This window comes from Sarcophilus harrisii, chromosome 4, assembly GCF_902635505.1.
Source record: "Sarcophilus harrisii chromosome 4, mSarHar1.11, whole genome shotgun sequence".
NCBI classification, from domain to species: Eukaryota; Metazoa; Chordata; class Mammalia; order Dasyuromorphia; family Dasyuridae; genus Sarcophilus; species Sarcophilus harrisii.
In genome coordinates, this window is record NC_045429.1 from 286,830,817 (window position 1) to 286,858,609 (window position 27,793).

The 27,793-nt window shown below is 36.6% G+C and overlaps 1 protein-coding gene across 3 annotated transcripts; it reads left to right on the forward strand.

The window, feature by feature from the left end:
• The first annotated feature begins 16 nt into the window (after window positions 1-16).
• Window positions 17-20,610, forward strand: LOC100930529 (serine/arginine-rich splicing factor 7). Of its 3 annotated transcripts, none has more exons than XM_003768859.3 (3): window positions 17-82; window positions 12,406-12,464; window positions 17,654-20,610. In XM_003768859.3, exon 3 carries the CDS (start codon window positions 17,907-17,909, stop codon window positions 18,612-18,614), a length of 708 nt encoding a protein of 235 aa, XP_003768907.1. In that variant the 5' UTR covers window positions 17-82; window positions 12,406-12,464; window positions 17,654-17,906; the 3' UTR covers window positions 18,615-20,610. The 3 variants fall into 3 exon arrangements, with proteins under 3 accessions (XP_003768907.1, XP_012404288.1, XP_031821111.1); XM_012548834.3 differs by lacking the exon at window positions 17-82 and adding an exon at window positions 292-548; XM_031965251.1 differs by lacking the exon at window positions 17-82 and adding an exon at window positions 292-544.
• The last annotated feature ends 7,183 nt before the right edge of the window (window positions 20,611-27,793 follow it).

Genomic DNA, 27,793 nt, shown 5'->3' on the forward strand with positions numbered 1-27,793 from the left:
ATCCGCCGGAAGTGACTCCCGGGCAACTGCTGCGGCCTGCAGCCCCGCCTCTTCATGTTTCCCTCGGTCCAGGCTTCGACAGGCTAGTAGCTGACTGACTCCCCTCGGGGTCTGGGGAGTGGGGTGTGGGGAGCGGGAAGTGGGGAAGTGGGGGCGAGAGATTGAGACGGGGAAGCGGGGAATAAAAAGCAAGGGCGGAAAAGTTGGCCGGAGGCAGCGAGAAAGCAAAGGGCCGGGAGCGTGAACAACTGCGCAAGTCCGGCCGGGTTTGAAAAGGAACGCATGCGCACTCCTCCCCCCCATCCCCGAAAATGGAGGGGGGTTGGGGTGACGAATAGGACTGTTAGGAGAAATGAGGGGTTTGTGGAAGAGCGCGTGCGCGGGTGTTTGCAAAAGTGCCGTGAACTGGTTCTTGTGTTTTTGTGGTGTTCGGCTTTTTTTGTTTGTTTGCTTTTAAAATTTTCTCCTTTTATTGTGAATTTAACTGGCGGCCCGCAAATTGCCCGGGAGACTTTTCTGACTTCGTTTTGCTTCACTTCCCTGAGTAGGTAGGCCTTTTTTGGTTGTATTTTAAAAAGTGAGCAGTTAACACCAGTAAATGAACAATTTGCCTGTAAAGAGAAAACTTTTTTTTTTTTTTTGGTATGAGGAAGAACTTAGATGTGACCTTACATAAATGGGTCAGACATTTTGTTGTTGGGTTTTTTTTTCCCTTTAAGGGTAGCCTTAATTTAAAAAACAAACAAACAAACAAAAAACAATTGGTACCTGTTAAGGGGGAGAGAACTTGTATTTCTTAAGCCTGCCTACCCATTCCTTGAATGTAGGAACCAGACTCGTGTTAAAATCACCCCTTCCTCCTGCCCCAGGAAGGACTCTAGACAGGCGTATAATTTTAGGGAAAACAGCGACAAAAGTCAGTTACACTAGCCCGAGTCAGAGTTTTTTCTAAATTAGGTATGTTTTAATATCCTTGTTCCTCTTGTCTGGTTTGCATAAATTCATATAAGACTTGCTTGTCTATACTCATAATAGTATTCCATTACATTTACATTACCATTTTAGCCAATCCTCAATCAGTATGATGTAAACTGTGGCCCCTTTAATTTTTTTTGGGGGGGGGGTCCCTGATATTAACTGTGGCTCATTTAATCTTTGGGGGAAGGGTGAGCCTTGGTCTCAAACCCTCTTGGTCTGTGGGTGGGGTACAACCTTTTATTCATGAGAGAAACTCTCAGATAAGTAATCTCATTCTATTGGAGATCTTGGCCTGGGGCATAATTACAGCCTTCTATTGAATCAAAAATTAACCCTTAATATCCCCAGCTTCAAACCTCAGAAGGCTAATAAAAGATGACTCTGAACCCTGAATCTTAGCTAATGCCCTTCTGTACCTAGGCCACTGGGTCTTTCTCAGTGTAAACCTTTGTAGAAGTACTAATAGGATTTTGCCCAGTGGTGAAGATATTTTCTTTTCAGTGTAAACCCATCTTTGCAATAGTCCTAACAGGATCTTGCCCACTAAGAAAACTATTTTCTTAGCATAAATAAACCCATTTCTTACCACAAACCTCAAGTCTATATTCATTGGGGTTCCTGCCACCGGCCAAGGGGATTCCATTGCTGTTAGGGGATCTCTCAACCCTCAATTCTCATACCTCGGCAAGTATGTATCTACTTTCTTTTAAGTTCTTTACTACTACAAAAAGTGCTGTTAGAAATATTTTGGCATATATGGGTATGTGGGACAGTATCAACCACAAAAACAATCAGGACTCTCAAGTAAGAAAAAGCAAAAAGAGTTTTATTACCATTGTAATACCAGAGAAACTGAGGCAGACAGAGATTGGTTTTTAATCTTTAATGTGAAGAGTTTAGACTAGCCCACCAAATGGGACTCTTATCCAAAGCATATGAATAGGGTTTTATCTAACTAGGGTTTGATATGGGAAACAAAAGTAGGTAATGGACAGAGTTGCTGGAAAGATGGACAAGCCATAATTGCAGGAAAGGATCATAACTTAATCCTGACAAGATAGAGGTCAAGATAAGAAGGTGGAGGACAGGAGACAGTAAGGTGAGGGGCAGTACTCAAAAGGAGGGGAAATTATGGTAGCAAGGATTGAAAGAAAGCATCTGGAGTTATGACACAATGGTATGTAAGACTCAATTTCCAGTTGGCAAGGAAGAGAGAGGGTAGCTATGACCCCCAACATGTCCAGTGCCCAGCACCATTTCTCGAAAAAGGGCATCTCCCATCTGACAAAATGTCAATAAAAGGAGTGCAAAATAAGAACTGTAAAACACAAGATTTAGTAGCCTGAATGCCCCCACCCCCTTGCCTGGCCTTTTCTCCCATTGGTTGAGGGAGTCTTAATCTGAGGGGGCTTAATCTGAGAAATCTATTCCAGAAATAAAAGAATAAATTGCCCTTAAAAGAGGTACTTAAATGCTAATTAAGAGGGGTGGGAAACAAGCTAGGATGAAAACTTGAAACTTTTTTTTTTTTTTTTTTTTAGCTATAGCTCTATAGTAGGAGTCCTCAAACTTTTTAAATAGGGGGCCAGTTCACTGTCCCTCAGACTGTAGGTGGGCCAGACTATAGTAAAAACAAAAACTTTGTTTTGTGGGCCTTTAAATAAAGAAACTTCATAGACCTGGGTGAGGGGGATAATCGTCCTCAGCTGCTGCATCTGGGCGGCAGGCCGTAGTTTGAGGACCCCTGTATAAGTCTCAAGTCACAAGGTATAGTTTAAGGCTATATTCCCATGAAAGTGTCTTCACTAAGTTTATCCCATACATGGGGACTTCCTTTTCATTACTGACCCCAAAGGATGGCATATACACTTCACAATGAATCAGTCAATCGAAAAGTATTAAGCACATACTGTGTTATAGATATGTAGTACTTACTAGGTGCTAGGTATACGAAGAAAAGTAAAAACAGTGTTCTGCCTTCAAGACGGTAACACTGAGAAGGGGACATATGTAAATAGCAAGGTACATAAAAACGGTATAGAAAGTAGATCTCAGGAAATCTCAGAGGTTATAGCATTAATGGTAGGGAGGGAGAGGGGGACCTGAAACCACCTCCTGCCAAAGGAGGCTTGAACCCAGTCTTGAAGTAGACCAGTCAGAGGTGAAGAAAAAGCATTTCAGGTTTTGAAGATGGCTACAGTCAGGAGATGGAGAATCATGTGAAAGTAACAGCATGCATGCTTGCTAGCATAGCTTTGTGTAGAGTGTGGGGAGGGAAAAGACTACAAAAGTAGAGAAGGAGCCAAATTAGGGGAGTTTTTTTGTGTGTGTTTATTGGGGGGCTTTTTGGTTCTAGCAGTAATAAGGAGCCACTGGAGTTTATTGAATATAGAGGAAGTCTAGCACATCAGATCCAATTCTAGGGTTACCAGGAATCTTGGTTGCTCAGTGGAGAACAATTTGATGCCAAGAGATTTGGGACAGGAAGACTATTGGAGTTCAGGTGAAAGGTACTGAGGGCCTGAATTTAGGGTGGTGGCTGTGTGGATTAAAAGAGTATTTGAGACATGTTGTGAAGATAGGAACAGCAAGATTTAGTAATTAATTGATTATGTGGATATGAGTAAGTCAAAGACTGATAGTCTGAAGGTATATATCTGATGTCATTCCTCTGTACAAGAAACTAGTTCTTCCCTCTCAGCTAGTAAGTAAAATAGACTGGCTTTTCAAATAAATACTTCTAGCTTATTGCACTTGTGTTAGGAGTTTCCCAGAATAACTAGGCTACATAGATTGGGCTAGTATCTCCTAAGGCGCTGCCATTTAGGTTGGTATTTCTCAACATCTTACCCAGTAGATAGCTGCACAGTGGATAGAGTCAGAAAGACCTGACACAAGCCAAATGACCTTGGGCAGGTCATTCGATTCTCAGTTTCCTCATCTGTAAAATGAGCAGATAAAGGAAGTGATAAACTACTCCAGTAGCTTTGCCAAGGAAACACCAAAATTGAATCACAAAGAGTTAGCCATATTTGAAATGACTGAACAAACTATCCAATAAATGTTAAATTACTTTTTCCTTAAAAAAAAAAAAAATGTTAAAACTGCCCTAAATTCTTTTTTCACTGGCTCAGGAAAATAGACTTAAACCATTGACAAATTAGAAGCTCCTTCCTTAGGCTCAAAACTGATGGATCACCAAGACCACATATCCAGTGCTGTGTGCTTGTTGAACATCTTTTTCCATGCTATGGTTTAAAAAAACTTTTTTGTATAAATGGTCTCTTGGGAGTCTTATTTAAAGACATGACACTGAACCACTGGGCCTGAGTCAGGCCTGGCCTGATATAGCCTTCAAGCTCCTCTCCTTCAGGCATTATAGCCATTATAGGACGTACATGTTGCTAGATTTGTTACAAAAAAAGATAGATCTTCGTGATTAAAACAAGAAAAGAGATTTGTGAGTGGAGTAGGAGATGAAATACACCAAACTTGGAGAGTATCACATGCTAAGACTTGAAGGTAGAAATTGACGTGACTTATTTATTTTTTATTTTTTTACTGAGTCAATTGGGGTTGTGATTTGCCCAGGGTCACACAATTAGGAAGTGTTAAGTGTCTGAGGCCAGATTTGAACTTGGGTCCTCCTGACTTTAGGGCCAGTGCTCTATCCACTGTACCATCTAGCTGCCCTAGACTTTTTTATTTTTAATGTTATTGTGTTGCAGGGAACACAATAAATGGGGCTATCTAAAGCAAAACACTCCTAAGAGAGGGAAGGATGTCAAGGTTGAGGACTTGGATGTGAGAGGACTAATATTTTATTTAAGCTGCATTTCCTTGATATCTTCCTTCTCTTCCCATAACATGGGATAGACCCAGATCCCTTTTCTTCCCTCCTTTATAAGACATTGTTGTTAAATTATTCATTAAATCTGACAGACCTGACTGGAGTTTTCTGCAAAGATACTGGGTGGTGTGCCTTTTCCTTTTCAAGTAGATTAAGGTTAATAAAGGTTAAATGACTTGCCCAATCTCAAACTGCTAGTAAGTGCCTGGAGGTGAGTTTGAACTCAGGTCTTCTTGCCTCTCGGCTACCTTTCTATCTGCTCAGCCATCTAGCTACCAGTTGTCAGAGTTTAGTTTTCCCTAAAAGCTGTCCCTAGAACCTGATTGACCCTGGCTTCTTAGTGGTCAGGTAAAGGGTTAAATAATTTAGCTGCTAGTTCCCTCTGATAAAAAAGACCTCGAGTCACATATCTTTCACTATTCTGCCTTGATGAATAGACTATTTCTGTATATAGTTGGGGTGGGCAGGGCTGACCATGTCCCTTAACACTATATCTTTGCTATGTTAAGCAAAGTAAACCTTTTGAGTAGAGTTGTGAAATAATGAAAATCTTTTTTAAGATTACTATGTCAAGATAAATTGAAGTGAGAAGAAACTGGAATCAGATCAATTGTTACTGCAGTTTATTAGTCACGAGATGATGAGTTTTCAAACCCTTCATAGAATTTCAGAGTTAAGAGACTTAAACAGCCATTTTAGTTCACCCCTAGAAAAGAATGTCCACTACAATACATCAGACACAGGGTCATCCAGTTTTTACTTTAAGACCTCTAATAAGGAAAAATATCCCCTACTTTTGAGAGATCTAAATTTCTCTTTTTGTAGTTTCTACCCATAATTCAAATTCTGTACTCTGGGATCACATAAAACAACTCTGATCCCTTTTGCACATGACAGCTTTGTAAATATTTTAAAATAACTATGTTTCTCCTTCCCTCTCCCCTCATCCCAAATCTTCAGACTAAGCATCTCTATTTCCTGTAGCTGACTCTTATATGGTATGAACTTGTTCTTATATGGTACTTCACTGTTCTGATTGAACTCCCTTCTATACCTTTAGTTTATCCTCTAAACATGGTGCCCACACCACAATTGAACACAGTAATCTGGAACAGAATTTGATTGGGACAGAGCACAGTTTATCATATCCTTATTCCTAGAAGGTACAGCTCTTTTCCTGCATATCAAGATCATTTTCGTTTTCTGGATTGATATGTCATATTTGAGTCATTGAGTCATATTTTTTTTTGAATTTTTGAAATAAATTTAAAATTTTACATTTATCCATATTAACCCTATTAGATTAAGACCCATGTTCTAGCCTGTCAAGAACCTTTTAAAGATTCTGAATTTGATATCCCTCCGAGCTTTGTTTCATCTGCAGATTTCTTCTGTTCCTTTCTTCTGTCAGGCAGATCTCCTAAGGCCTTATGAGACACATTGTCACCACAGCCACAAGATCCAGGGAGGACTTTAACAATCTAATCATGTATGTCCCAGAATGAACTTCTCTCCAACCACTGATACTCTGTATAGACTCACTCCTCAGTGGTTAACACACTTCTGCTTTCTTATACTTTTCCCATCCTAGTGATTTTAAACCTCAGATGTAAATATGTAAACTTTGTTCTCTATTCCCAACTGCCTGTTCTTGTAACTCATTTACCAGAACCTTAACCCCACAATGTTCCCCTATAGATTTTCCCTTTCTTACATATTAACTCTGTAATTAACACTGTTTTTTTTTTGGCAGCTAAGTGGTTTAGTATATAGAACACTAGGCCACAAAAAAGGGAAAGCCTGAATTCAAATTCAGTTTTAGACACTTATTGGTTATCTGACCCTGGGCAAATCATTTCACATATGTTTAGCTCAGTTTCTTCATCTGTAAAATGGAGTTATAATAGAACTCCCTTCCTAGACTTGTTTTGAGGATAAAATGAAATACTTGTTTTATTTATTTATTTTTGGTGAAACAATTGGGCTTAAGTGATATAGCTAGTAAGTATTAAGAGGTTTGAGGTTTGAGGTTGGATTTGAATTCAGGTCTTCCCCAGGTCTGAGGCAGGTACTCTATCCACTGTTCCATCTAGCTGCCTCTTGAGATAATATTTGTAAAGCACTTTGGCAAACCTTAAAGCATTAATAGAAACATTAGCTATTGTTGTTGGTTATTATTGGGAAAAACAATATCTGCCCTGAAAGGTATGCTAATTTTCTCCCGAAAGATATTGAAACCATTCTTGGTATTAATTTTTGGGAGGATTAAGGCTTGAGTGATTGGCACAGTTTATTGGTAGCATGAGTCGAAAGTCAGTTCATTTGAAGTCAAGAATTGTATGCTCTAAAAATAGTACAAAGGCTTGTACTAACACAAAAGTAGTGAAGCTGTACAAAAATTTGTCAGTGCCATATTGCTAAGTATATTTTCCAAGACATAAAATAGGTCTCTTGTTCCAATTCCAAACTCAGAAATCTTAAACAAGCCTTACCTTAACCATCTCTCAATAACTTCATTCCTATTCATTTCCCTATTAAGTTTGATATAATTCTTCATCAAAACTGTATGTGTATTCAACCCTCCTTTGTCCATTTGATACCAGTGATATTCATCTGATGCCCCCTTCTCCCATCCCTTCCTTTGCTTTTGTATAATTTTCCTCTTAGGTACTCTGGGGAGAGGGGCCAAATTTTCTCCCCATCTTTTTTTCTACTTTAGGGTATATTTTTTGTTTTTCTTCTCTTAAAATTCTCAAAATAAAACTAGTCCCCCCCTTAGGTGTCCTGTTTTTGTTTTTAAGTACTTCATTACCCTATAAAAACTTTAAGATTTTGAAATGACACATTCATATTACATCTTATATGTGCTCAGAAGAACTTAGCTTTCTATATTTCTGTTGAGCTTTATGTCTGTATTTCAAAATTCCTATTTACCTACTGTTAAGTAATAGAAAAATTCCCATTCAGCCAGATGAATGGAACCTGAGAAAAGATGATTGGGTAAAGATCTGCCAATGACCAGACTCAGAGGTCAGAACTGAGTTTGCCATGTGGTTTAAAGAATTTTGAAAACTTTATGTTAAGGCTAGCATTTTCTTTGAACAATGTGCTTCCAAGGAAATCTCATTTAGGTCCATGTTGTTTTTTCTTGAAAATAATTAGACTTAGAAGGTTGTTATGAGTTATTTTTGCCTCTGCTGATGTAAGGAATCCCAATACAGTCCTGAGTTGGGGAGAAAGGACCATGAGGTAAACACTTGAGAACTCCTTGAAAGGGAGAAACTCCTTGAAACTCCCTGAGAAAGACCCTTCCTAGGGAATCAAGATAAACTGGTTTCATTCTGCTTATCTTGGTGGGACTAGTTGAGTCCCGGACTACTCCTACTTAGCCTGAGCTGAAGATCTAGATTTCTTTCGATCTCTGTTGAGATGGAGATTAGTTCAGGGACACTCATTCAATTGGAAATTTTCTATTCATTCGCAAAGATTTTGGTCTGATTTCAACTCAAAGTGCACCTAGCCCCTAGCTAAAGTTTCAAATTATAAAAAGGGGCAACTTGGGGCTCCTTCCTTGCAGAGGGCCAAAAGCAGGAATCATGCCAAGGAACCTCTCTCTTCTTGGCATAGCTGCCTTTGAGGACCCTCTGCCCACTGAAGATATTCTTTAACATTAATCCCTCTTTATCTCTCTCACCTATTTCCCTAACAGGACCACACCCCTCTTTACCTCTGTCAGGATTTCTCTGCTAGGAACTTTACCTTGCCTCTGAGCAAGTCAGCCTTCCTCGAAAAGGCTGGCTTCTTAGTTGCAACAATAAAATTCTTTTGCCAGTCTAACTTTTCGAGTTTGCACATTCTTTATAAAGGACCTGCGAGCCAACCAGAAGGGGTTCCCATAACTCTGCCCTGCGCAGAACCTCATCACTATTATAGTGTTAATGTAGATTTGCATAGAAAACAGGATCATAGTATTCATGTAAAAAGTTTAGAATTTCTAGTGTGTGGGAGAAGAGTGAGATTTGGATCTCATCAAAGGGATATAGAACATTGTCTTGTAATTTGTAATTCTTATATTTAATTTATTATATTAATATATTAACTTATAATATATTAACATAATGATAATAACAAATTAATATAGTAATTTAATTAATATTTAATTCTTATATGGTGTATGAAGAGGAGGTAATTATTCCAGTAGAGTTGCTATCCTTTCATTCTTCATGAGGAAGAGACAAGGTTTGCTGCAAGTGATTATGTATTCACATTATAGAGGAAGAATTCAAAAGTGATGTTTCTTTTGCCTCCTTTCACCTTTAAAGAGCTCTACTTTGTGAGGCAGTCTCATCCTATCCAACTTTGGAAAATCCACCAAGCAGAGAAATGGGCTCAGTTTTTGTATGTTTTAAATTTTCATTTGTCTCCTGAATTTGTCCTACAGGGCTTCCCCTCTCCCTTTTATCTTCTCCAGTATTTTGTTTGTGGGCAACTAGTGACACAGTACATAGTGCCTGTGCCTGGAATCAAAAAGACTCATCTTCCTGCATCCAAATCTAGCCTGAGACACTTAGTAGTTGTGTGATCCTGTTTGCCTCATTGTCCTCTTGTGTAAAAAGAACTAAAGAAGGAAATGGCAAACCACTCCACTACCTTTGCCAAGAAAACCCCAAATGGGGTCATGATTTGTACACAACTGAAAATGACTGAATTACTTTGTCTCCTTTCTCTTCTTGGAATTCCATCTTTTCTTATCTTCCTTCATACATGGTATCTACTTTCCTTGACAGCCTCTTGGAAGTAGAGAAGAGTTTTTACTAAAAATTGAAAATCTGTTTTTCTTCCACCTCAACTAACTTCCTTTTCCTTATTTTATTCCTTAGTTTTTTGCCTTTTCCTGGCAAAAGCTGTATTATAAAAGCAATCTATGTAACGTGTCTCAAAGGACAAACCACTCAGAATAAAAGTTTGGGAGGAATTTTCTACATAAGGGTGTGGGCTTTTTTATAAACATGTAAAAAAATGAATGACTAGAAGAGTCTGATTGAAAATTCTAAGTATCAGTGCCAAATGATACTGGTTTAAAACTGAGGTATTATTTTAGAATTTGATTTAGAAGAGAGATTATATTCCTGCCATGGATGTAGTCTCAGTTCTGAGCATTTGTGTTTCATCTAGCAATAATCTAATGTAAAAGGAACATATATGTCCTATAAAGACTAACTCCCAATTGACTTCATTTGCTAAGATAGCTAATTAAGAGAGTTATTTCTAATTGAAAGAAAACTTTGGCCATCAAAATCCCTTAATGCGGCCCATAGTCACAGGATCTGTGATCCCCTAATCTCATGAACAATTATCTGAGTTCCAGAGTTGCTTCAGGAAGCATAGATTTTCCTTCATATATTATATTTGACCTCAACAAGCCATTGAGGAAGGTAATGCAGAGTGCTCATTCCACATAGAAGGAGCTAGGGTGCTGATGGTCACTAGTGTGATGATGTAAAACTAATAGGATCTTAAGCAGCATTCAAAGAGACAAGCCAGGAATAGGGAGATACAAGTCTTGACTTTGCCTTAGTCAAACCACATCTGAAGTATTTGTGTTTAGGTTTCAGTTCATAATTTAAGAATATTAATCACATGAAATATTGAGACAAGAGCAATCAGAATAATGAAGAATTGTGAAGATGTGTTGAAAGAATTTAAGATTATTTTGCCTGCATAGATGAGGACTTGAAAAGAACAGGATAGCTTTCTTCAAGTATATGGAAAGGTTATTATGCAAGAGAGAATAAGATTACTTCTTTTTGGTCTAAGAAGACAAAACGAGGAATAATGGACAAAAGTTGCAGAGATAGATTTAAACTTGACATCAGAAGAAATTTTTCAGTGTGAAAAAGTAGAATGGGCTGCCTCAAGAAATAATGATTTCTCCCTCCTTTGAGGTCTTTGTTGTTTGTCCTTCATTCTAGAAGAGGACCATAATGTCAGGAGGTGATGTCATGACATGCAAATGAATTGGATTTAAGTGAGGGAGAGCTGTGCAGTTTCACTTTCTCCACTAGAGCCATCTAGGTTTAGTGGTAAGATAGAAGTCATTACAACAGGATGGTCCTGGATTGGCCTTTTTAGGGTCTTTAAAGAGATGCCAGATCACCATTTGTTGAATACTTTATATTAGGAATTTCTTTCAGTAAAATTTCATTAGACAACCCCAATGGTCTCTTCCAACTAAGAAATTTTTAATTCTGTGATTTTGACTGGAAGCAGATGACAGATAGACTGATGAACAGATGCTGTGATTTGGCATGATTGTCTCCTAAACTTAGTGTATTGGAGCTCTGGAGATTGTAGAAGAAAATAATACAGGAGGTTAATTATGTCTGAAGGAAGTTGGAGCCTTAGAGTTACAACCAGAGCAAATTCAACTACAGGCAAGGAAAGAATGTCTCCATGCTAGTACTTTTAATCATTTTAAAGTTATTTTTTAAAAATGTTTCTTCCCCCTTCCCATTCCCCTCTTCCCCTCCCCCCCGAAAAAAAAAATTGTTCTTGAGTAAGGTGGCATTTTTACTTTTACATGCCCAAGGTTTAAGTGATTTTCCTACCTTTGCATGGGTCTTAATAGAACTTATTGAAATGAACAGACATTAGAGCACAATCAGTAGGTATCAGAGATTATCCTTAGTAAAGGAGGAAACAAATTAATCCTATAATTTGATTATTTTCTCTTGTCATTTATCTTGCTATTTGTTTTAAGTAAATATTTTATTTGATTTTTAATTTCTTTCATAATTTGTTTATTGAAACCATTTGCTGAATATCAGCAAGCTCAAGCCAGGATTATCAAAATTCCATCACTGGATTTAAGGCAGTTAGGAGTCCCAGAGTTTGAAGAAGGGGAAAGAGGATTTACCTTTACATTTATAAAACAAATTTGTCCCGGTGTACTTCTATCCCTTGGAAATTTTTTGAAGTCTACTACATTAATGTTACAAATAGTTTTTGAGAGCACACTTGTTGCAAAAACATTCAAATTACCATTGTATTATGATTTTAAAAGTGAAGAATTGTTGCCTACTTGGAAATCTTATTGTAAATCTTGTAAAAAGTGACATTGTCAAACTTTCCATTGTACTGTGTAAATTGAACACGGTGGTGAATAATTTAATTATTTTAAAACTGGCTCTTAGTGTTAGTGAAATTAGACCTTCTTTAAAGACATCATACCATTCTGATTTTGGAGAATTATAAGTTCTGGACAAATATAACATACTGGAAGACAAATCTGTTTCAGCATTAGAGCATTTAGCTGCTTGAAACTGGTATGTTGTCAGAAATTAATATTCACCTTCCTCTTATCACCACACACACATAAGCTATTTAATAATAATTGTTGAATGAATTTAAGACCCTCCTGGTAAAGAAAAAGATGAACTGATAAAAATGTAAGGGGCCGCCTTCTAAGCAGAAAGATGCTTCTGTAGCCTTACAAACCGTTATTGGGGGATAGTCTGAGGAGCAAATTATTATATCATTATGATAGACTTATAATTGAAAAAAACATTATTTTTCAGGAGGATATCTCAACATCAGGGTGCAGCATATTGAATCCTGAACAGGATCTACCTGGAAGGTAATGTAGCATTTGGAAGAGAGGGATTCAAAGCAACATGGGAAATTAAGAGAAAGACTCAAAGATCATTTTAAGTCTGTGGGGCAAAATAATTGTCCCTAAGAGCATTTGCTTCCTTCCTCAAATTTAGGGAGTTTATTTTAGATGAAAAGTTATGATTTCACTTAGAAATTTTCCTGGGTTATTCAGAATTTCTGTAAGTGAAATAATATATCACCTAAACTGATCCTCACTACTCTTTAATTTTTTGTTTTGTTTGCTTGGTTTTTGGGGGGTTTTTTTTGAGGCAATTGGGGTTAAGTAAATTACTGGCTGTCACATAGCATGTAAGTAGCTGACATCAAATCACATCCTCCTGACTCCAGGGCAAGTACTCTATCCAGGTTCCCCATTCAGTTGCCCATATACTTAAAAAAAAAAAAGTGGTCCTTTAAGGGCTTGATCATATAAACCATTCTCTTTTATAGATCCAAGAGAACATTTTATAGTACACATTGATACTAACATAAGTAGCTTGGGAGCAGTTGTATACAATCAGAGTATTGGGTATCAAAGTTTATTGCTACTTAGAGGACTCCCTGACCATGAAATTCAATATCTGTCAATAAATTCTAATTCTTTCTTTGAAGCAGGCTGCCACTGATAAGTCTGAGACCGTGGCTAATAAAATGAAGATAAAAATGGCACCTGGCTCATAGGATTGACTCAAATGAGATAATGTGAGCATGTTGTCCATATAGGCCTGTCTAAATGTAGCTGACAGGGAGCTGGCTTCTCTCCAAGGGAGATGCATAGGTAGTACCTTGCATATAACACTGGACTTATAATCAAGAAGATCCAAGTTCAAATCTTAATAATTGTGAGACTAGGGGCAAGTCACAACCTATTTTTGCTTCAGCTTCCTCATATAAAGATAATAATGGGTTCTACTTTTAAAGATATTTATGAGGATAACACGAGATAATTTTTGTAAAGAGCTTTACAAATTTTAAAGAGCTTTATGCAAATTATTATTTCTACATAGAAGGAAATGGAATATTGAGGTCACTAAGCTGACTGCTCAGTTCTCAGAGAGGAAGCATTACACAAGAATTATATATTAAATAGATGTCATATCTATCGGCCACCCCTTCTCCCCATCCTACTAGTTTAGAGAAAATAACTTCCTAGGTTTGAGCTGCTTCTATGGTTGTTATCTCGTGTTTTTTGATTTTTGTTTTTTGCCTAGGCAATTGGGGTTAAGTGACTTTCCCAGGGTCACACAGCTAGGAAATGTTAAGTGTCTGAGACCAGATTTGAACTCAGGTCCTCCTGACTTCAGGGCTAGTGCTATATCCACTGCACCACCTCACTACCTGGTTGGTATCTCTTAAAGAAGAAAGAGTATAGCTAAGAATGTGTGGGTAAATGTTTAGCAACTGGCCCTCTGAGGAAATTTTTTTTTAAAGCTTAATCTGAATTATTAACATTTTTATTCATTACTGTCTTTAATGTACCCAATCTGCAAAATAAGAAATCAAACACTGGTTTTGCAAACATTTGCTGTTTTCTGAGGCATTAATGCCTACTTTGACAACTTAATATTAGGCTTTCACAAACCAGGGTGAACTTTCTTCAGTGTGCCCCTGAGTAAGCTTATATATCCCAAGGCTTGGTTCCTTCCTTCTAAATGTTAATTACTATGGAAGACCACTAGAAATTGTGAATAATGAATAAACTCATTTATTTGAGCAGAAAACACAAATCAAATACATTATACAGATTAGAATGTACTAGACTATCTGCAATAAGCCCTCTTAATGGGAAAGAAATAGCTCAGTGATGAGGCAGGAGAAAAGGAAGTCTGATCTCACTCAAGAGAAAATTCATCAAAATCTCTAGAAAGGCAAACTAGAAATTATATTGAAAAAATGTTAAAGAACTAGCTTTTCAATAAAACTGGCTTTTCCCCCCAAGTCTTTTTTTTTCTCTCCAAAGAAAACAAATGAAACCATATGTGGTTTCTTTTAAAGAAAGAAGGAAAAAGGTTTCTGTCCTTCCATAAGCTTCCTGCCTCTTCACATGCAACATCAGTTCATCATCCTTCCCACTAAAAGAGTACAATTGATATAAATAATACAGGCTTGAATCCAAATTTATATATGTTAAAAATGTTTATTATTACTTTTTTATATGCACAGAACTCAATTCCAGTCATGGACAAATAATAACTATCATTCTGGCAAATAAGTTTATCAGCAGTTGACAATTATGCTTGCCTGCATTACCAATCAGGAAAGACCCCAGCGCATATGCTTTCAGTCCTGTATGTTCTATATATTGAAAATAATGGAAATGTGATGGTGACTTATGTGATACAGGAACATGGACAGTGCAGTTGATAGGATAGTCTTAGACATCCCGTGGATAATGTGCCATCAACAGAAGCAAATTTTATAACATTATTTATTTATTTATTATAATAATCCTATCTTCTCCAATTATCTTTGAATGATTAGTGGTGAAATGCAGCTATAGAATGAAGGCAGTCTGTAAGAAATTATATGGACCAGGAAGGGAATGGGAAGAGAATGATCCCAGGAGAACTCAAACTTAGTTCTTTAGAGGGCACCCTATTGAGAGTGTGGCAGATGTTGGAATTCTGAAATGAAGTCCTTTGGTGATCCATAAACTAATGATAATGAAGGGTACTTAAAAGCAGTTGCTATTCTAGTAACCTATTACTATCATGTCATAAAAGCACTCCAAGAAGATTTTGGACACAGACTATGGAAAAACTCTGAGGCTGGAGTGGAACAGGTGATGTGGGAAGAAGTATTTTTTGGAATATTGATTTTCCTCACATTTATTCTGACCAAAATCAAGGATTTGAGAGCAGGCTATTTTCAAAGGAGCATTAACCTTGACAATAATAAAAAGTTATCTAGTTGTAGATCTAGAATGAAACCAGCCGCCTAAGACTACTGCAGTTTTGTAAGTCACTCCATTGATAAGCAACATTTGTTAATTTTATTTTTTTTATTATTTAAATTAAAGTTTTTTATTTTCAAAACATATGCATAGTTTTCAACATTCACTCTTGCAAAACCTTGTGTTCCAAAAAATTTTTCCCTCCCTTCCTCTAACCCCTTTCCCTAGAGAGCAAGTAATCCCGTATATTTTAAACATGTGCAATTCTTCTACACATATTTTCCACCAAAAAAAAAAAAAAAGCATAAAAGGAAAACATGAGAAAGAACAAAATGCAAGCAAACAGCAATTTAAAAAGTGAAAATACTATGGTGTGATCCATACTTAATCCCTATAGTCCTCTCTCTGGGTGCAAATGGCTCTCTTCATTACAAGACCATTAGAACTGTCCTGAGTTACCTCACAGTTGAAAAGAGCTACATCCTTCAGAATTGATCATCATATAATCTTGCTATTGCTGTTTACAAGGAATAATCAACATTGTTACATTTTAGGTTTTTATTGTGGCTCTTACGCTTTCTTCACAATACTACCATATTGCTTCCTTATAATAGGGAGAGAAAAATCAAAACAGAACCAAAAGACACATTAATTGCATTGGTATACTACATTCTACATCTTTAGTCCTTCATCTCTTTTCTGAGAGGAGGATGCATGTCATTTTCAGTTTACCAGTACTAAGATAAATAATTATAATAAATAGCATTCAGTGGTCTTTTGGTGTTGTTTTTCTTTATGTAGCACCTGAGGGTATTATTTCCCTAAAAATACACATACTCCTAGTCCAATCTGTGTATCCCCAAGATAAATCCAAAAATATCCAAAGATACTTTTTTGAACCTAAATTTGCCCATGAATCCCGACTGATGTGCTGTTTTATTAGTAAGAAAATAAAAATAGTTCAAAACTAAGTATCCTCTTCTTATATCCTTATTATCTTAGACATTATGCTTTTGCCCTTTCAAAATCAGTTGTCCAAATTTAAACAGATCATCAGAATCCTAATTAGTTGCTCCTTCCATTAAACTCTGTTGTACATGGAATGCTGAGGACTATATTTTATGAATATTTTGACTTTGTCATTTACTGAGTTTGTCCTAAAAATAATATTTGATTTGTAGTATTTGTACCCGTTAATATAGCGTATGCAGTTGTGGGGAAAGGAGTGCTTTTGAACTGTGATTTGCTAAATTAGAATTATAAAAATACTTCCACTGAATATAAGGGAGCTAGGGTAGGATTTTCTTTTTATATATATATATATTTTTTTAATTTTCCTTTTTATCTAACTAGATATTTTTCTTTCTAACTAGAACTCTTTAAAAAATTTCTTAAGGGCTATATACATATGTCTTAAAATTACAAAATCATAAAACTTAAAAGAGCTAGAATGGATCCTGGGCTAGAATTCCATCCAGTTCAATAAACACTGATTAAATACTTACTATGTGTAAATTCTCAGGATATAAAGATGAAGGAATAGAAAGTTGCATAAACCAAAATAAAGGGGGAAAAGATATTTCAAGAACTTCCTATTTTGACTGAAACAAAATGAAAAACTAGAGTAAGGAGTAGGGTGTTGATTGAGAGAACCTAATCACTTTGGTGAATCAATCAATTAGATGAATTTGTAAGGCATAAACTTTTGTCTGAATAGTTTCTCACATGGAGGCAGGTATGAATCTTGTCCCCTTATTAAGAATTAGGAACCCCAGGGGCAACTGGGTGGCCCAGTGTATAGAGCACCAACCCTGAAGTCGGGAGAACCTGAGTTCAAATTTGACCTCAGACACTTAAATGCTTCATAGCTATGTGACCCTTCTGGTTAGCTCTGACTCAAAGACATGCCACCCCTCATCCTATAAAAACAAACTGAAAAGGGTTTTCTTGTTGTAGACTTTCCCTTTATTCTTTTTTTCCCCCCCTGAGGCAATTGGGGTCAAGTGACTTGCCCAGGGTCACATAGCTAGGGAGTGTTAAGTGTCAGAGGTCAAATTTGAACTCGGGTCCTCCTGACTTTCGGCCTGGGGCTCAATCCACTGAACCACCTAGCTGCCCCCTTACCTTTGATTTCTAGACCAGAATTCTTCAAGGGGGGAAGGAGAAATTTCTACCAAGAAGAACAGTGGTGGGAGATACTCATGGAAAGCCCAAAAGGGAATCTTGTAAATCTACAGTTCCTAAGTGCTTTCTTATGATTTTCTGTTTTCTTTTCTTAGAATAAGTCAGAAACTGGAATTCCCCAGAATGGAATTTCTCAGCCTTGGAAATTACCTCCTGAATAATTTTGAGTTTGAAAGTTCCCAAATATAAGTTTTTCAGGCATCAGTCTTATAGAAAGAATATTTTCTCTACATTGGGCCACCTGAAGAAGGAAGAGAATTCCCAATAGTTGCTGGAACAACCCAGTGGAAGCAAGCAGCACCTCAACCAGTTTCTTAGAAAGCGTAGTGAGCACAAAAGCCAGACATCATGTCATGCTATGGGAGGTACGGAGGAGAGACCAAAGTATATGTTGGCAACCTAGAAACTGGTGCTGGCAAAGGAGAATTAGAAAGAGCTTTTAGTTATTATGGTCCCTTAAGAACCGTATGGATTGCCAGAAATCCTCCAGGATTTGCCTTTGTGGAGTTTGAAGATCCAAGAGATGCAGAAGATGCAGTTCAAGGACTAGATGGAAAGGTGATTTGTGGTTCTCGTGTAAGAGTCGAATTGTCAACAGGCCTTCCTCGAAGATCTCGGTATGATAGACCACCTGCACGCTGCCCATTTGATCCTAATGACAGATGTTATGAGTGTGGTGAGAAAGGTCATTATGCTTATGATTGTCACCGGTACAGCCGTCGAAGGAGAAGTAGATCACGCTCTAGATCTCACTCAAGATCCCGAGGAAGGAGATATTCTCGCTCACGAAGCAGGAGCCGTGGAAGGAGGTCAAGATCTGCATCTCCTCGAAGACCAAGATCTGCATCTCTGCGTAGATCTCGATCTCCTTCAATCCAATCTCGATCTGGTTCTTTGAAAAGATCAAGATCATCCCGTTCAAGATCCAGATCCAGATCCAGATCTCTTTCAAGACCTAGGAGCAGCCGATCAAAGTCCAGATCACCATCTCCAAAGAGAAGCCACTCTCCTTCTGGAAGTCCTCGCAGGAGTGCAAGTCCTGAAAGAATGGACTAAAATGGGGGAAGGGGAAAGCCTTTTAGGAAAAAAAAGTTATTTTGTTTACTATAAGAGATTTTGTGATGTCTATTCATTTTAAATGTTACCTAAAAGGGTATTTGAATCATCTAATAATCAGAATGGATCTGGATGTTTTAAGAGCTTTATAAACCTACATCAGTAAAGTAGTATTAATTATTCACTCACATATACACACACACACTCTCTCTCTCTCTCTCTCTCTCTTTGATCTAAAGATGTAGGGATTTTCTTTTTGGCACATTAAGAATAAAACTTTCTAACTAGAGTGCTGATTTGTGATCACTACTGTTAACATGTAGCTTGGGCAAGTCTCAAATCTAGAGAGCTTGTTAGGCCTATTCAGGGTGAGTAGCTAGATGTGACTAGGTGATAAAAATGGTCATGTTGGTGCATTAATGAAATCTTTCACACATTGAAAACATATTTTCCTACTATATATATTTGAAAGTAGTTTTAGAAAGTTAAAAGAACCTTAATTTTTTTCTAATTGCCTGCCATAATCTGTATCTTAAATTCTTGTTACTACAATGTTAAATGCCCCTTGCAATTATCATCACCAAGGGACTATGATTGTTAAGACTAAAATGGCATGATAATTACAGAACATAAAGTAAATTTGGGGTAATGCTGAAGACTCCATGACAAGTAATACCCAATAGCACAAATCTGAATTCTGGACAGATTGTATTATATAGCAGCAAATGTTTATACGATCGGAACATTATTAGATGTGTTCATCAGGTGAAGTGGTACTAAGGAGTGTTTTTCAAAAGTAGCTATTTGGAGACCATTAGCCCAGGACTGCAATTTTTTTTTTTTAAGTTTTTGGGTGGGTGGGATGATTTGGGTTTTTTTTTTTTTTTTTTTTTTTAATATGTACATTTTAGTAATATGTTAAATTTTTTGAAGTTGGCCAAAAATGAGGGTATGTTTTAAGATTTGATTGGGTTGAGGACTAAGTGTAAACCATCTTTGCAAAATGGTTCTTTTTCCAGGTTAAGCATTTTTCATCTCTCATCTATTTTTGCACTAGTTTTATCCCTTCCTGCCAAAAAGGGAGATTTTGGAAGGCCAGTGCAAAGTATTTAGATATATTATTAATTATAGAACAAATAAAGACATGGTTCGTACACAACAGTACATTTACTTTAACACATTTGACTTGCCTCTTGGATCACTTCAAGAACTTAAATTTTTCATAAAATCCAATAATGTTCCCCATAGCTTAAATATTTATTATCCAAATAATTCTGTCACCAAAAGGCACAAATGATATCTCTGTGTGAAAATACTTTGCCAGTTCAAGTTTTGGTACAAAAATCTTAACTTTTGAAGACCGTGATTTTCCAGTGTACATGATACTGATATTTGCCATAAGTTTTAAATATATCAGGTAGCAGGTCAACAATTTAAGTTTCTTAGTTCATTTTTTCAAATGCCTTAACATACCTAAGAACTTTTCTTTAACATGCTAAAATTATTTTAAAAATTTTTGTTTGAGAATTTGAATATTGAATGAAGACTGTGATTTGCTATGGAAGCCACTTGGAATGTACTGGTTTATCTGTTGTACTGGTTTATCTGTTGTATTTTATAAGTTTAATTGTTCTGTAGTATATTAAAGCAAATTTGCTCCATAATAAGTGTGCAGAAATTTAAAAAAAAAAAAAAAAAAAAGAGGAAGAGGACTATCAAAATGACCCCTGCAACTGGAAGATTGGAACCATGTCATAGGTGGGTGCACAAGAGATTGCCAACCCTGTATCCTAGTCCTATAAGTTAACTTAAACAGTGAAGGTCCAAGGTACATGGTGCATATTTGTTCAGTAGTCCCCAAAATGTATAAAACCTTCAAGAAAATCTAGTGGATTATTTGAATACTTTATGTTTCTTTAATTGTTTGTGGATGCCTGAGTTCTTTATGTCTTACACATTTTCTATGGTGAGTGAAATAAAGGCTTCTTTATACCCAGTTCCAGTATTGTACATTGAATACCTGTGTGAGATTGGGCAACCTAATTTCCCATCTTTGAGTTACCTTAGCTTAAGCTATGCCTAAATTTCTGGGGAAAATATAAGATACTGACCCTTTCGGGTCAGCCTTGAATCCATGTAAACCTAGAGCTTTTGAGGACTTTCAACTATGGGTCACAATAATAATGAGGCCAAATAAGTATTTCAAAGCCAGATAACAGCAGGCCAAGGTGAGTTTACAATCATATCCTGCATTATGCCTAAAATTAAAGGCCTACAAGAAAAAGTGAAGGGGCTTGATAATATCACACAAGGTTTTCAAGGACAAAGAAGTTTTCAAAACAAGGCCATAGCAGGGTGGGAAGGGAAATCCTAATCAACTTTAGGATACTGGACAGTAAAAGACCTGTCTAGAGAGGAATAGGAAGAAATACCACTGGACATATATGGTGCTAAAAAATTTCAGGTTTTTTTTTTTTTTTGAAGAAAGGGTAACATAATAAAGAAGCATCTATTACAAGAATGTAATTACAAAGTGCTAATCTAATAAAGGGAATTAATGAATGAAGCATTTATTAACCACTGTACAATGAACTGGGGATGGTAAGGTGGCATGGTGGATAGAGTGCTGGGCTTGGAGTTAATCAAATCTGGCCTCAAGACACATTAGCTGTGATCCTGTGCAAATCGTTTGACCTTGTTTACCTCAGTTCCTCATCCATAAATAAGCTGGAAAAAGAGATGGCAAGCCACTCCAGTATCTTCCAAGAAAACCCCAAATGGAGTCTCAAAGAGTTGTACAACAGTGCGATTCCCTAGAAATGCAGGTAGAAAAATTACAACAATCCCTGCTCGAGATGCTCACATTCGGAAGGCAAAGAAAATGCTATGGAATGTTTTCACTGAAATTTACATAGAACCCGTAACCCTTGGGGTTTAATAAGATAGATGACATATTCTTTTTCAATGTAATTTCCATACACAAAATCAGATCTCATATTAAATCATTTGTGACAAGCACTTTGGTGACAGGACCTTTCCTTTTTGAGTCCTTAGTAGCTATGGCTGTAGCACTTGCAGGATGATGGGCTGAAAGCATGGCTAATCCCAAATCTCTTGGGCCTGGGATGCTGAATCATAAGGTCTAAGAAGAAAGTGATTAAGGTTGTGGCATTGGTATGCTGCTTTAATTAGACTGACTTGCCTGGTTCTGTGAGTGATGGGCAATTGGTAGGGATGGTCGGCCCCTTCACAGGAGTTGCTTCCTTGGGTGATGACTGAGTGAAAATTGGACTAGAAATGACCAGTGGATTTTTTTTTTTTTTTTTTTTTTTGCTTGCTTATTCGTGAATGACAGTTGGTCAGCAGTTTTTACTGTTCTCCACAGTGATTTTCCTTGTTTATTGGTAACAGGGGTTAGAGCAACATTCAGGAAGACCTGAATTCAAAACTGGCCTTAGACACTGTGCAACCGTGGATAAGTTACATAATCTTTGACTCAGTTTCCTCAATTATAAAAAATAAAGGTAATGATAGCACCTTATTCACAAGATTGTAAGATAAGATATTTGCAATTTGCTTGCATGGTAGAGGTTATATAAATAATATGTAAAAAATGAAAAATATATAATTATAAACTATTATTTTCTAATTATCCAATCTGTTATGGATTTGTCTATTGTCTCATGACCATGGAGGTGCACAGATAATATTTTCTCCAATGAATTCAAGACAAAGGGTATGAAAAAAGGATGATTTGGTAGATAAAGTTGGTTAAGAAGATAGTAATCGGATTTCAGTTTTTGTACTTATATGAAAAAAGGTTCTTGACCAACAATGGAGTTTACCTTAAGAAGTCTAGTAAGACTGTATTTGTTTGATATCTCATTTCTAATCAAGAGATTTAAATTAAAAGGGATGGAGAGAGGAAAAAAAAAATACCTACATATTCTATAAAGGTAGCTAACTTTGAAAGATACCATGGGTGACAATGCTATTTGAAAGAATACAGGAAATTGATAGTCAAAGGATATGAACAGACAATTTTCAGATGATGAAATTGAAACTATTTCTAGCCATATGAAAAGATGCTCCAAGTCATTATTAATCAGAGAAATGCAAATTAAGAAAACTCTGAGATACCACTACACACCTGTCAGATTAGCTAGAATGACAGGGAATGATAATGCAGAATGTTGGAGGGGATGTGGGAAAACTGGGACACTGATGCATTGTTGGTGGAGTTCTGAATGAATCCAACCATTCTGGAGAGCAATCTGGAATTATGCCCAAAAAGTTATCAAACTGTGCATACTCTTTGATCCTGCAGTGCTACTACTGGGCTTATACCCCAAAGAGAATAATATAAATAATTTAATTTATTTAATTAATTTAAATAATATAAAGAAGAGAAAGGGGCCTGTATGTGCCAAAATGTTTGTGGCAGCCCTGTTTGTAGTGGCTAGAAACTGGAAAATGAATGGATGCCCACCAATTGGAGAATGGCTGAATAAATTGTGGTATATGAATGCTATGGAATATTATTGTTTTGTAAGAAATGACCAGCAGAATGAATACAGAGAGACTTGGAGAGACTTACATGAACTGATGCTGAATGAAATGAGCAGAACCAGGAGATCATTATATACTTCAACAACAATACTGTATGAGAATGTATTCTTATGGAAATAGATTTCTTTGACAAAGAGAAGATCTAACTCAGTTTCAATTGATCAACAAGGGACAGAAACAGCTACACCCAAAGAAAACACTGGAAAATGAATGTAAACTGTTGCATTTTGGTTCTTCTTCACAGGTTATTTCTACCTTCTGAATCCAATTCTTCCTGTGCAACAAGAGAACTGTTCGGTTCTGCACACATATATTGTATCTAGGCTATACTATAACATTTAACATGTATAGGACTGCTTGCCATCTGGGGGAGAGGGTGGAGGGAGGGAGGGGAAAAGTTGGAACAGAAGTGAGTGCAAGGGATAATGTAAAAAATTTATCCAGGCATGGGTTCTGGCAATAAAAAGTTATAATTATTAAAAAAAAAAAAAAGAAAAAAGAATATGGGAAGAATATCTGTTGAGATATCAATCTACAGGTGGCAAAAATCCAAGAAAGGTATCAATAATCAAACTATTTAGTCTCAATTATTAATAAATGCACAAAGTTTAAGAAATAAGCAAAATGAACTAAACAAAATATGAATTGGCAAATTTGACTACATAGATATCTCTAAAACTTAGTTGGATTTAAGCCCATGACTAGAATGTGGCTCTAGATAGGTATAACTTCTTCAGAAAAAGGATAGATAAAAAAGGGTAGTGAGATAGTATTATATATTAATAAGGCACACAGATGAGGAAAAGCTCACTGAGAATGAATCAATTAAGCACCTGTGCTAGATACTGTTAATGAGAAACTGAGGACTTCTCAGAATAGTCATTTGATAATTTCAGACTCAATTTCAAAATTCTATTAATCATTAAAGCTCTATAAAGGAGATGGAAAGCTCACAAATCATTCCCAGGCATTTGCTGGACAGAGCCTGCTGAGTAAGTGGTGCCAGGATCTCTCTCTTATGGTATTTTCAGATGCCAGGGCTCAGGGAATGCTGACCATGAGGCTTGACTTCTATTCTATTCCCATTCCCTCCAAGCTGTGTTGGAGATATGCTTGGGCAAGATTATATGAGGTCCCCACTGCTGTTGCTGCTTTTCCTATTTCTATAAGTGTGGCAGAATTTGAATTTCCCTATAGTACTTTAGCATTATCTTTTCTTAATCTTATTTAAGATGAGAGAAGTTAGCAAACAGAGAAATTTGGGCTATACTGATGTTGTTAGCAATTCTTACAATTGATTTGTATTCAGGACTACAGGGAGTCATGCTGAGTCATCAGGGTTATAGAGAGGGTCCACCCTTAATTCTATCTGAGGTGCTTTCCCTGTGGAGTAGAAGAAGACTCCAGACAAGTCAAAGAGGAGTTAGCAAAAAGTTGCTATTTTCTAGTTGTTGTTAGGTTTTCTTTCTCTCTCTCTCTCTCTCTCTCTCTCTCTCTCTCTCTCTCTCTCTCTCTCTCTCTCTCCCTCCCTCCCTCTCTTTTTTTGCTTACTTGGAATGACTAGTTGCCAAATTTCTTAGTCATTTCTCTCAAAACCTTGAGAATCTGCTATCATTTTTGCAGTCCCATAATTTTAGTTAGCCAACTTTATTTCTGTAGCCCCCAGTTTGGCCAGAATTGGGACTTTTTCCCTTTTTAAAATCAAGGATATTAAGAAATCTTTCCAGTAATAAAATCTAGCTTACAGAACAAACATGACACAAACATTCCGAGCAGAGACACAGACACAGAAAATTGTTCCAGTTTTGCCAAAAACCATAAACTTGAAAAAAAAAAAAAAAACGACTCGGTTATTAACATTATGCAATCATAAACCATTCTTTTAAACACTGGAAATAATTAATGTTAAAGGAATCCTATTTAACCAACAGGGTATCCAGGGCTGGTGCTGTTCTATGTTATGTTATGTGTTAACTATATTAACAGCATATTTACTATCTGAAAAAATATTAAAGTTCTTGAAGAGCATACAATGCAGTAATAATTTCATATAACTCTTTCTGCTGTGTAGATTCTAATGGGGTATTAAAAACATATTTAGTAGTAGGTGGATATATAAATGTAATGCCAGAAACCTCATGAGGCAAGATAGAGATTAAAAAGTTTTTAATATTTTATTTGAAAGGGAGAGATTTTGCTGGGGGCCTGTTACCCCCAGGGCTAATGTGTCAAAGCATCCAGCAGCAAATATGAGTTCTCAATGATATATATGGCTCTAAACTTGGGTAGATAGACAAAGGCAGGGGGTGGAGTCCAAACTTTGGTGAGTAGGAATTTCCAGGCAGGGACCATCAATCTGATTCTGACAGGTTGGGGGGGGGGGGGGTAGGACATAAATTCTTACAAATTGGGAGTAAAGGAGATAGTCAAACTATAGCCAAGAAGTCTGAAGAGATAGAGGTAGACAATGCCAATTAGATATCTGAGATAGGATATCTGGAGTTTTATCTTTTGGGACGCCAGTGGCCATAGCCCTAATTATCTCAATCCTAATGAGCAGGAGGGGGAGGTGTTGCAACCAGGGGGATTTAGGCAGAACAGTTCAGGGAAAATGAGGCAGAACAATTTAGGGAAACAGGCAGGACAATAAAAGAAAACTGTGGCACAACAACAAAGAAGCGAATTATTTATTAGTAGCATCTGTAAATACCATCTAAGGCTTGGAGCTGACCCTCAGACTTCTTTTTGAATTAAGGTTAGATTCTCCTCTTAAAATTTTGAATAATTTTGTCAATTCATGTGTTCCCTAATTCAAATACAGTTTTATCCAATTAATATCCCTCAATAATTTTTGATAATCATTTAGAGTAACTAAATTATCCCTTTTAATTTCTATTTTAAAATTGGTCTAGAATCAGTGATAGGTTGCATCCAGAATGCCTCTTTTCCTATACTTCCAAAATCTTCACCACCACAAATTTTTTTTGTACTTTTTTGTAAGGTGTTATTAGTAACTATGTTATCCTCCCCTTTTAAAAAAAATCATTGTGGTGAGGAGTGGCATAGCAAAGAATACATATTTCCCTAAAGAATTGTCCACATTTTATACCATCTACAAGAATTTGAAAAATTCTGTGATTGAGATTTTTCCTGATTTAGCACAGCAACTATTACTCTGCAGCTTGAAAAGTAGAAGTACCAACATTCTGACACCTTTAAATTATTTCTACTTAAGACATTTTTAGTTTTCCCCTAGCTAATGCTTTCTTACAATCAACATTAGCATTTTCAAAGGCAAATTGTTTCAATAAAATTTAAGCTGCTTCCCAATGAGGATTGAAGGCTGAATTGCTATCATTAAGTGATTGACTTTAAGTCAGCAAAGGTCTAATTGGGTCCTTGCCTGATTTTTGTATAGGATGTCCCTCTGTCCCTGGACCACTTGATTGACTGATTTTGCCCTATTCCAATTCAGTATGTGTACTATATTGCAATCATCTAGACACGGATCAATCTTATAATTTTTCTTATATTTTATATTTTTATATCATATCTTATGTTTTATGTGATATCTGATATTTTATATTTGATGCCTCATATTTTTATATGATATCTGATGTCTTATAACTTATATTTTATCTTAAATTTTATATGTGATATATCATATTCCTCATGTCAGCCTGGTGATAAATTACTTTCTCCTCTCGCTTCCCTTTTCTTTCATTGTTGATCCCACCAAGAGGTCACTCTCGTGCCAGGTCATTCAAGTGCCTATTCTAGGTGCCAGCTATCAAAGTCCAGCTCCAGTGAATACCAAGAGTGTGAATCTGAATTGAATATCCAAGGCCAGGTAGAAAATATGCTTTGCAATCTTCATTTATTAATTGTAGAGAATTCCCAGAAAGCTAGAGACTTCAGTAACTGGGATGTTCCCTCTTCCTAAGATTACTCAAAGGTGCATTTAAACTTGAAATCATGAGAAAACATAAGGCCCTGGCACAATTACTGGGGCATTGTGAACTTTACACAAGATTGAATATCTAGAAACTAACAAACTTCAGAGTTAGATCCTAGAAAACAGAAATCAGGGTTGCCCACAGAACAGTGCCTTTCATAATAACATATGGTTTTAAGTTATATAAGCCACATTTCTCTTAATAAATGGCTGTGTTGAATTATCAGCAACCCCATCTCCTTATTTTCAGCCACTACTAGCTCATTTGTGTTGTGCTGGTCACAACAATTAATCTGAGAACCATGGTTTATATACTCTTTAAGCTACTGTTACATTAACACCAGTTACCTTTAGGTGATGCCATATACATTCCAGGATTAATGCATAAACCATACTTTGACATTTCAGTTCTACCTTAACTATTAATACAAAACAATAAATATCAATTTGTATTTGTCAGAATTGTAAATAGCAGAAATTATCATGCCAATGTATTTAACAGAGTATTAAATAGCAAAGTTGTGATGACTTGTTCCTGTCACATGCATTCTTCCTCAAGATTATCCTAAATTTATCTCAAGTATATCTTTCATTCATTGTTAAAGGAGATAGTGAGTCAATGCTTTGAATTGTTCACCCTTATAGAGAGGTCTCA

Coding starts and splice junctions, on each gene's coding strand:
- LOC100930529 (XM_003768859.3), top strand. CDS start 17,907: ATGTCATGCTATGGGAGGTACGGAGGAGAGACCAAAGTATATGTTGGC.